The 10,915-nt window shown below is 37.5% G+C and overlaps 1 protein-coding gene across 1 annotated transcript in view; it reads left to right on the top strand.

The window, feature by feature from the left end:
* The window catches only part of LOC104076151 (calcium-dependent secretion activator 2), a gene marked incomplete at its 5' end in the record, with an annotated part of 85,399 nt that overhangs the window by 73,118 nt on the left and 1,366 nt on the right, over nucleotides 1–10,915 (top strand). Inside the window, one exon of the mRNA XM_009576915.1 lies at nucleotides 7,716–7,820. Coding sequence (XP_009575210.1) covers nucleotides 7,716–7,820 — 105 coding nt within the window. The remainder of the gene's footprint in view (nucleotides 1–7,715; nucleotides 7,821–10,915) is intronic.

Raw genomic sequence — 10,915 nt, 5'->3', positions numbered from 1 at the left:
GCTGAACGGGGTCTTTCTGTCAAGGTTTGGGTTCCTCTTTCTGTTGAGCTCCTTTCCCTTTTCTGCCAATTGCTTTGGGGGTGACAGTGGGAATCCTTCATTCAAATAGGCAGGGAAGAGACTGACTAGAGACTAAAGTGTTTGTTTCGTCAGTTAGTCATTTTTAAGAAAAACAAAATGTTTTTTGAGCTCTCTGAGAGGTTCATTGGAATAATGGCACAAAAAAGGCAGAAGGAAACCAAAGGAAGAGTCCCACTGGAAGGAAGAAAATCTTTCTTCCTTGGCCAAGTAAGGATGCAAGAGGCAAGTTAATAAATCTGCTACAATCACACACACAAAAAAAAAAAAAGCAAAAAAAAAAAAAAGGCGTGAAGAAAGAAAAGAAAGAAAAAAAAAAGATGTGGTTTGTACCCAAACAGAGTTTGTAATTTGAAATGACCAAGCTAGAGAAATCTTGGTCCTGATCCTTTGTCACAAGAAGTATGAGTGTTGAAGCAGACAGTAGTATGTGGTTTCTTTCTCACTTCTCCTTTCCTGGTACATGTAGCTGTAATTTAGGCTGTGAAAATTTTTGCACATTCCAAAGCCAAAGTTCAAAACTTGGCTTAGCATTTTTAAGGCCTAGAGGAGGAAGCAAAACACGGAAGCTGGTTGAAAGCCTGAGATGTTTCCAGGAAGATGCCTTGATAAGTGGTGCCGAGCATTAGAAACGTAAGACACTGGTGGGTTGGAAGAGGTGTGTGTCAGGGGCTCTGTGCAAAGTAGGAGCACGTGAGGGAACACGGGGCTTGAGAGCATTGCAGCAGAAATGAGTGATACAGCAATAGTGGGACTTTTGGAGAGGTCCTTGAATGAAAATGTGGGAAGGAATTGCAAGAAAATGGGGAGCAGAGATAAATAGAGTTTTTTCATATGACACTTAATATTGATTTAATCATTTGCATTTTCCAGATCAAGGGCTTTTAAACATCTGATAGGGAAAAGGCTTCATTTGTTTGTACTGCCCGCTAACCCCATGGTTCCAACAAGGCTAACTCCATGGATTTTCCACTCATGCTTAGTTTAATCTTCATTTCTTTCAGTTTTTCTTAATGAAAATTCCTAGGGAAAAAAAAATTGCAAAAGGAATCAATGTAGTGGCATCATGGTGACCCCCAAAACCAACAGTATTCTCCTCGAACTTTGTGAACATTTAAGAAAAATGCAAAAGTAAGTCCCCTAAGCCTTCCAGGTCAATGTCTGCATATTAAAGGATATATACTATTATTGGATGAAAGCTAAAGTACATTAAAGTACCGTTTCAGTTTTAATATTTGTATTGATTGTATTTTATATGTTTTAAATAACAATGAAAGTAATGTGTCCTGATACAGTAAATATACAGGAAGTGAGCATGTAGGTGAAGTAGTGCTCCATCAGTGCCCATAAAATGGAGATGCAATTCTAACTCTAAGCACAATTGTAATGTCAGCTGTTTCTCCCGTATTCATTTTGCTATGAAATTTATGCCACATAAATTTTTTTCTCCAGACATAGCAGTGCTTTGAATCAAAAGGTGAAGAAATTTTTCATGTTTCAGAGAAATAATACAAATTTCTTTGATGTCCTAAACAGAAAGATTGCCAAAAACTAAACAGCCAGAAGCATTAGGGTAGCTGTAAGAATAGCCAGGCTACAAGTGTACTTGAAAATGTTGTTGTATCTGTAGATGGTATAATTTCTATTTCTGTAGTCAGAGGCCAGCTAACTGACCATTTGAGCCAACTGAATCTTACTGTCTCTACTGTAGAAGCACATCTCAATAACATAAAATTCTCTGTTGATTCAGAACAGTCATGTTGAGACACACACACACACAAAAAATCACCTTTGCATGGACTTCCCACGAAGGCAAAATTCTGGATTTTGGTGAGAATATTTTTTCAGGGATGGCACTGTAAACTTGGGTGCTCAGAGTCAAACCTAGCTCAACATTTTGTGTTGTGGCCCTGTGAGGCTATGTATAATGAAAAAACACATCCTTGTGGGGTTGGGTAATGTGTCACAGAAGGGCAGTGGCTGTCACCATGAAGTGGAGCTGATAGTGAGATGGGTTAAGCTCTTGCATGAGAGCTTTCTCCTCTCTCAGGTTTCCCCAGCTTCTGTTCCTTCATTTTCCTGGTCACTGACACAGTTATTCTCATTGGAAATGCGACTGGAAGTACCTCACAGACTGGTGCACATCTATGACCAGTGCAATCTAGAAAAGAAAAGTCACTGGGAGATAATTTGTTCCTCTCAGGGGAGTGAAAATACAGGAGGGAGTGGTGGGAGGGCACTACATCACTAGTCAACAAGTTCTGGTCTCCCTCCATTAGAAGAAATTGATATTTTAACCAGTTCATAAATCGCCCGTGTCAGTAATCAGAATTGATAGGCCGGGAAGAGAGTACAAACAAAAGTTCTACGTGTTGATACATTAAATTTTCTGTCTACCTACAGTTGCCTCAACCTTCAAAGGTTTTTCAGGCTTTCTTAATCAAAAGGCTACCTAAGCCTGAGGGAAAAGCATCAACATCTTACGCAAAGTTGCTTCATTGTTGCTTTTAGTTTGCAACTAAATATTTTTCATTTCTGCAAAAATATAAAGGTATTTTGAATATTAATTACTTCTTCTGACTTGATTTTTTATTTCGGTGTTCTTGTGTGTACATACCTTCTGATGTATCGTGGTGGCCCACAGGTTGAGAAATCCTTCCCCAGGTTCGTTTGTTTTTAAGAGTTACCAAGGCTTTCCAGCCTTCAAAAGAGTGTATGAGCTCGTCACGGCTCAGGTAAAAATCCTCATTTAAGTGGGTGACGTCTATACCTAAACTTGAAAATATAGCTATAACTTCTAAATCTCAGAGTGTTTTCAAAGACACTACAAATAGCACTTGTTTCCCTTATTATCATTAACATTCAACAAAGGAAGTCAGTATGATTAATCGTATTTTACAAAGAGGGAAATAAATTATGAAACTTAGATCAGGAACTTTTTTCTAACTTTTGCTGTTTGCATTTTTAAGGAATAACTTATTTATTCTTTCGTCGTTTCACATTTTTTTTAAATGTTTTAAAAGTTCCGTGGCACACTACTAATGCTAGCTACCAAAATATCGAAACAATGCAATAGCATTGCCTTTTAATAAAAACTGGGCATTTTAGCATTTAATATTGCATATGCTCATAGTACTTCTTATGCATTTTAAATTATGCTGCCTTTGATGTACAAACCCTTCAGTGAGAAGAATACTTTTTGTTATTGTTCCTGGTAGGAAGAGTAGAGCTGGAGGAAGTAAAAGCATCCCGTTGTCGTCCAAGTGACTCAGTTCCTGATCAATAGTGCGATAAAGGCTTCTGTAGGAAGATAAAATGCAGTTCCTAGAAAAGTTGTTCTCCTTGCCACATTCAGCAGAAAAAGCATTTTGACAGTGCCCATTTATCAAGAGCAGGCAAGATATAGAAACTCGACGGGGTCTTGTGTCTCAGGCGTTAGGGATGCCAGCCCTAGAAGGACTAAAGCTTTGTGTATTAGTATGTATTGAGCCTCCTTCCAGGTGGCAAACAGCTGCACCTTTTTATAAAACTTCAGAAATAAATCTGAAGTGCTTGCTTTTAGCCAATAAGTGTTATATTTAATTGAACCGTTCTGCAAATGTTATAGCTCAGGCACCCAGAAAGATGGCGAATATTTAATATATTTGTTTTGTATTTCCACCGGTCAACAGAATAATGAAATTCCTTAACTACTTCTCTTTAACTTGCCTGAAGAAAGCACGGTATGTTGCTAAATCGCTTTTCACTGGCCCTGCCGAGAAACAACTTTAATCCTTGTTAGAAAATTGCAGAGTCTGGGCCTGACAAAGAGCTCATGCCTGGCGCATTGTGAGCGCTGGGAGCGGGGCGAGGGGAGCCCTTTACAGCTGCGTGCCTCCAGCCCGCCTCAGCTGGACTATTTAGGCGAGGAGGTTTGTCAATTCCTCCCGACAATGGAGCGAGTTTTTCAGTGCCTGTAGCCGCGCCGAGCCCCGTTGGGGATCAATGCTGGCCATTCAAGCTGCACCCTCTTTCATTGCTTTGGTTTGTTAATTTAAGACTAAAGGTCCGCTGAGGGGGTTTAGGGTGTTTAAGAAAGCTGATGAACTGTTTAAGAAATCTGATGAACTGAGAGCGTTTATAGCCCTGGTGTGGCAACTATTGGCACTGAGGGAGCTGTGTCCTTGTTGACCCTCTTGTTATTAAAAATGCACAAGTGCTGCGCTTCTCAATTCATTGTCAATACCACCTTCTGAGCCCTTCAGCTTGTTGCTTGCTCTAAAGATCTTCTTAGATTGGGTTTGAAAACTTCACCTTAAACACTAGATTAGACTGATGTTCTGTTTTCCGTGCTCCTGTTGATTTGTTGAACCTTCCCAGGGCTGGAAAGCAAGTAGCAGCTTGATGGGGAGACAGGCTGCTAATATGATTTACCAGTCTACAGTCATGCACAGTAAGTGTGAATAAATACAGGGGTCTCACAGAGTCAACCCTAGCCTTTCCTTTTCTCTTATTTTTTACTTTAAAAGAGATATCTCAGGAAAATGAAGTGAGTAATGCATGCCCTTACAGGAGCCATGAATAAGAAGAGGGGGGGAAACAGGGAGGCAAACATGTTTTTGTTAAAGCGGTTGGCTGCTGTTATGTGCTGATGTGAAAAAAATATATAATATTTTTGCACAGACAACAGCAAAGAATATGGCACTAATACCATATCATTGACATCCACAGAGTCACATTGTCCTTGCAGTGCTATTGTTACTAGTGGGAAAGTGACTTTTTCTTAAAATCAGTTGGAAGGATTTTTTTTTTAATTGTTATTACTTAAAAAATGTGTAATCTCAGGACCATTATCTAATTGCTGAGGCTTTTCAGTTTGCAATAGATTCCCATAAGTCACAGTAGATGCATCCCTGCCTCTATAACGTGCTCATGATTGTCAAAATGTGTGGCCTTGGATTCCCCCTCTAAGAGGCATTTGCAGTGCTGGCCATTTTAACAGACTCCAAAAGAAGCGATAGGGAAATATTTACTTTTCTTCTTATGAAGTCCAGCAGATTTATGTTTATGCAGCTTCAGCCTATGCTGAGTGCTCAAAACTAGTGGGTATAAGGCCAATAGTGAAGAGGAATCCCATGCACAAGTACCTCTAGGAGTACTCTAAAAATATACTGGATGTGATTTTTATTAAAAATACTGTGACAGTTCAAAATAAGAATACATCTTTTTCTAATACAATAGCAGTCATATTTTTTCTGAACAAGGTGTGTTGACAGAGGAGCAAGTACTGTAGTAGCATTTCACAATCACCAAATTAAACATCTCTACTGAAAGTTTAATGTATCAAAACTAGTCAGGAAAACATATTAGATTGTTTTCATTCATAAATTTGAGTAGCAAAATTAATTCCCTCTAATTTCTTAGCTTTGTTTTCAGTGCATGTAAGCATATCACAGATATGTATGGAAAGTCTCATTTTTACTGCATCCATCTTAATTAAGTTTTCTGGCTGGGCTTTAAAACATGTTTTGCCAGAAAGCTGGGTCTGGCTCTATTCTCAGTGATCTGGCACCATTCAGTGGTGTTGCATGGGGAAACCGATCACAGAATTTTCGATCCTGTCTGTAGTTTGTTCATGTGAGCAAGTTTGAGCCCCTTCTGTTTTCTGCTTGATACAAACCAAATACATCGTGGATGTGTTATTGGATTTTTTTTAATAGAAGAATATCAGTTTTGAGAAAACTCTGCTACTGAAATCATTCTCTCTACCATGATTATGTTAAAGATTAACAACTGGAGAGGCTGAGTGATGATACAATAATTGGGCTCATCTTACTGCAAATAACGATAGATATTCTGGGTAGAATGCTTGGCATATGATTTTTTATGTTTATTAGATCAATAGAGTTCCCCGAGTGAATAAGCTCAACTGTATTTTATTTTCTAGACATCTGTATACATACAACATTTGTCATGTAGTTTACAGCTGCCACTTAGTAACAACTCTGTCACATTAAAAATATTTTACAGGTACTCATAAAGGAAATCAAAACCAGCAAGCATGTTTGGGGTGAAATAATGTAAATAGTATAAGAGTGTCATTCAGTGATAAAAACCAGTATTTTATGGATACCCAATCAATCCCACATTTTATTGAATAAATTAAACTACTTTTATGAAATGTGCAGCTATCTGCATTTTGTGTGGTGTGTTTGTTCATGTTTGTAAAATAGTAAATTAATAGGAGAAACTCTAAAAAATGTAAAACTAATTTATTTCCAATGATTTATATTTAAAATACATTTTAACACATTAAACAAAGTAAATGGAAGCCATTATTATATGAAAATCTTATTTCAAACTTATATTAAAACTGATAGTTACAATGAGATGAGACTGTTTCGTGTAAGGAAAAAGTATTGATATATCTTTATTTATGTATGTCTTTAAAGCTTTTTCCAGAGAGCTTACATTTTGATGAAAGAATTCTATTTCTGTCTTTTGTTACATCTAGTAGCCAGTAATTTGTCTTCATTTTTTCAACATATATTTTATTCTGTTTGTTAACATAGAGGTGGCTAACGAGACATGTTAGATCCTTCCTTTGAATTACTTAGGATGTATACCTTGCCTAACATGCTGCATTTTAAAATACGCACAGTGTTTCCTCTCTTTGCATATCTGTGTATTTTGTAAAGACACGGGAAATTACATTAGAAAAGAATTTAAGCCTCTTCCCTGTGGGGAAAGAAACTAGAAACACAGCTACGACACAAACTCTTTTAATCTCTCACTGCTAAAATGAAAAAAAAACCCATCCCTTCCTTTTTACAGTTTGACTAAATGACATCTGGTTGGTATTTTACAGGAGGGGGAGGAAAACTGCTACAACTATGTTTAGTAAAATCTCTTTTAATCCAGTTAATGTGAAAGAACTATTATAGTAGCTATTTGGATCTGAGCATTTTTTTACGGTAACATAGACACCAACAGCAGAGACTTTATTCTTACCCCATTCGTTTGTGAAGCTTTGCATGAAAACATAGCCATGCCTGAGACATAAAAAGGAAATAAGGTAGGCTGTAATTATAATTAGTAATTAACGCAAAACAAAACCTAAACGTGGTTATTTTGGGAGGGGTGGAGCGGTGTTTTGATCATACTTAAATACAGTTTCCATAGATTTCTGACTTTTTTTACTTAATAAGTGATTTAAAAGAAAAAAGCAAGACAGATTCCATTTTCTATGTTTGATGCTGTTTTCCTGTTTGGATTGGAAAATCTAGGTATTATCTCTCTCAAGATACCCCACCTGTTTTTGCCCTTGCTGTTTTTAGCTGTCAATTCTCTCATGTAATTGTGTATTTAATATCCATTCTTACTGACAGATAGCAAAGTGCATAACGCTATTTTGCTTGAAAATGTTGTAACTGAAAGATAAAATGGCAGTTGCTAATTCATGTAAAGAACAGTCTAGGTCAAGTTATTTGCTTTCCTACTGACCCATGCGATTCTCTTAACAGGAAATTATATCATTGTTGACTTCAAGTGCTGATCTGTGATCATTTCAAAGTGTTTCATTACCTCTCATTACCAAATCTGTTAAATGAATACTGCAGGGTTGTTTGGTGTTGGTTTTTTTTTATCCTCCTTTTCAGCAATGGTATAGCAGCTCCATGAAAGTCATATGCATGTGGCTGGCTGATAGATTAGACCTTCAGCTTCACATCTACCAGCTGAAGACTCTCATCAAGATAGTGAAGGTAAATAAGATGTGTTTGTGTTAGGCTGCATAGTAAAGAGAGAAAAGTAATAAAGTATTAACATGGATAAGTTCATCCTAAAAATTCACCCTAAAAGTTAAAAAATGTGAAATAAAGTTGCGAACTTACCTAGTTTTAGATTGGGATTTTTTTTTTTCACAGTAGTAGCAAATTTCAGAACAAAAACAATTTATTAAAATCTCTAATGTTAATTATATGTGCATTAGTAATTGTCATCCATTCTGGATTCAGTGACAATTAAGATTGTTCCAAGGAATTTTAACAGATTACTGCTAGCACTACAGCAATGCTGTATGGTGTTCCTAGTAAATTATTGTTTGTCATATTACTGATTTTTTTTTGTTTTACCTTAATAATCCCAATAGCGTTCTTTCTCCATTTTTCCCACTCTCCTAAAAAGTAACTATTTTCTTTTTTATGCACATGTGATTACTATGTTCAATCAGAAAACAACATTCAATATATTAGATAATGTTTTCTAATCTTTCGTACTCTGGGATAAGTATCAATAGAAATACCAATCCCTCCAGTCCAGTCCTCAGTCATTTACACTGGCCGATGTCAAATGCTTCCGAGCAAAGTGTAAGATACCTTGCAATAGGCAATTATGGGTTAACCCACCATAAAAGAAAGTTTCCTCCTAACTGCCTTTCAGATCTTAGTTAATACCCTTAGGCAAGAGACGGAAAGCCATTTCAGTTTTTTTTCCTTTTAATTCTGTCTTGTTTAACTCTGAACATTCTTGTTATCTGTATAAATGTGGAATAAGAAGCACCTGTTGTCAATGGTGACCTTGATTTCTTCAAAATATTTTCTCATGAAGTTCATGCAAGACTGTAAAGTCAGAAGCATTTTAATTTGTGGACACCAGAATTGCAACTGCAACTTTCAGGATTCACTATCTAAAAGAAAAAAAACAGAGAGAGTGGGATGCAAGAAAACCGGCATAATAATGATGGCATCATGGCTCCCTGAACCACCCAAGCTTAGCTTTGCTATTTTTGACCTTAAGTGAGTTCTCTGGGAACAGGATTTGGCTCTTCATTATATTATGTGCCAAAATGGCAAAAGCAGTTTGCTATTTGTGGTTGAAATGAATGGCTCTTGTGAAAGGGTTGAAGCTCTTCTCAAGTGAAGGTAGTTACCATCCTCTGGGGGAAAAAGAAGAAGTGTTACAGGATCTAAAACCTGTGCCCAGTGAGATCTAAGAATGGGCAGGCTAAATTATACCAGTTAAATATCACCTGGGAGATCAAAGGAAGAGGCTCCTACAAAACTGAAGTTCAGGTGAATGAGCAGCACTGTCAACCAGCCTTCCCACCGCAGCCTGGCACGCCGATTAGCCTTGTTCAAAAGAGGTAGTCTCCCGGTGGCGGTGGGAACAGACTGGTGACGGCAGTAGCCTTTCTGTGCCCGCGCACCTGGTTTGCTTTGCACATAAATTCCAAGTGTGTTATTCCATGGCACCTTCATTGGATACAGAAGATTGAAGAAGATGATGTCAGTCATAGAGGTTCTGGTCAATGTACTGGAAGACAGAAAATCTTGCCCACTTGTGTTTTGGTGGGTGAAGAAGACAGAACTGGTAAAACAGGAACTCAGCAAACAGGAGGCTGCTGGGAAATAAGAAACAATGGTTCAAGTAGAGCATCATCAGAAGGTTTCACTGCTGCAGCCCAGCTGGGGAGAGGCACGTGGGGAGGCACCGTTGCTCCAAACTCTACAGTCAATGAAGGCACTTTTCTGTTTGCTTTTGGAAAAACTGGGAGGCTGTGTTGCCCCTGTCATCTCTTGAAAATATTCCAAAAAAGAAGTAAGAGGTCATTTTTAAGGGACATGGGATGAGTAAGAAATAGATGATTCTTTCATGTTTGGATGCAGCAAAGGTAGCGGCATTCTTAAGAATGACCAGAAGAAGAAACATTGTTTGTTCCCATTAAAGCCTTATGGTGGCTTAAAGGTATTGTTAGATGTCTGAGACACGTGCAGAGGGATGTGACTAAAGAAGGGTCGAGGACCAAGAGGAAAGTTAGGGAGAAATGAAAAATTAAGCTTGGAAGTGAACATTATTATCCTGCAAAAGTATGTCAAGAGAAGAGCAATGACTGAACCCCAGAGTGCTGGTCTGAGAATGGGAGGAATACAATGTAAAACTGAAAGAAATTGCTGTAGGACCTGTTAACAGCATAAAAGGAAATTGAATGCACAGTGTTATAAAAAGGGACTGCAATGGTGACACTTGAAAAAGACCAGGCACGGTACTCACAGGAGTGTGTGAGCAAAACATAAGCTGCATCCATTGACTCTGAAGTTGACCTTTGAAAGTCAAATAGATCTCGGTTGCAGTGATTCAAACGAGGTTTAAAAAATCATCATAGATAGTGGCAGAAAAAATTCTCCCAGCTGAATGTTACCCATTTTGAGAGGTGTCTTTTGCAGTTCTCTGAAGTATTGAGTGAAACAAGATCAGCTCTTTTCTCTTTTCTTTCTCTAAGGGTTGTGCACGGTCTCCTCCTGCAGAAGAATGGGCCTGATAGCCCTTAATTATCTTCCATTTTCTTTTTGCCATATTCGCTTCCATAAACATTGGGAACTCATAGTAACAGTGTACACAAAATAAGAAACTAGCTAGATCAACTTGTCCTTCTTAAGCTTTTTAGACTAACTTCAGGAAAGATTATTTCAAATGTGTTACAACTTAAAAATAAAGAAAGTAGAGTAGATAATTTTCCATACGCTTACTTGAACAAGGCATCAACGAATAAAAAATTCCACTCAGAATTCTTACTTGATAGAAAATCAAAGAAGAAAATCATATCTGCTGGTTCATAGGAAGGCTGGATACCAGGGAAACAAAGGGGGGTGGGGGGTGGGGGGGAAAGAAAGCTGTAGATGTGAGTCAAAATGTAGATGACTTAGAATGTAAATTAACTGACTGAAGTAGTCACCTAAGAAATGTTTACATTGTAGAATATAGATCATAATCTAAAATTTATTTTATTTTTCCACATTTGACATATAAATATAAATTTCCACATTTGACACAAATGACATATAAATAAAATCGTATTATG

Source organism: Fulmarus glacialis, unplaced genomic scaffold (genome assembly GCF_000690835.1).
Source record: "Fulmarus glacialis isolate BGI_N327 unplaced genomic scaffold, ASM69083v1 scaffold264, whole genome shotgun sequence".
NCBI lineage: Eukaryota > Metazoa > Chordata > Aves > Procellariiformes > Procellariidae > Fulmarus > Fulmarus glacialis.
The sequence above is the reverse complement of the archived record's forward strand: the minus strand, read 5'-3'. Positions and strand labels throughout refer to the sequence as shown.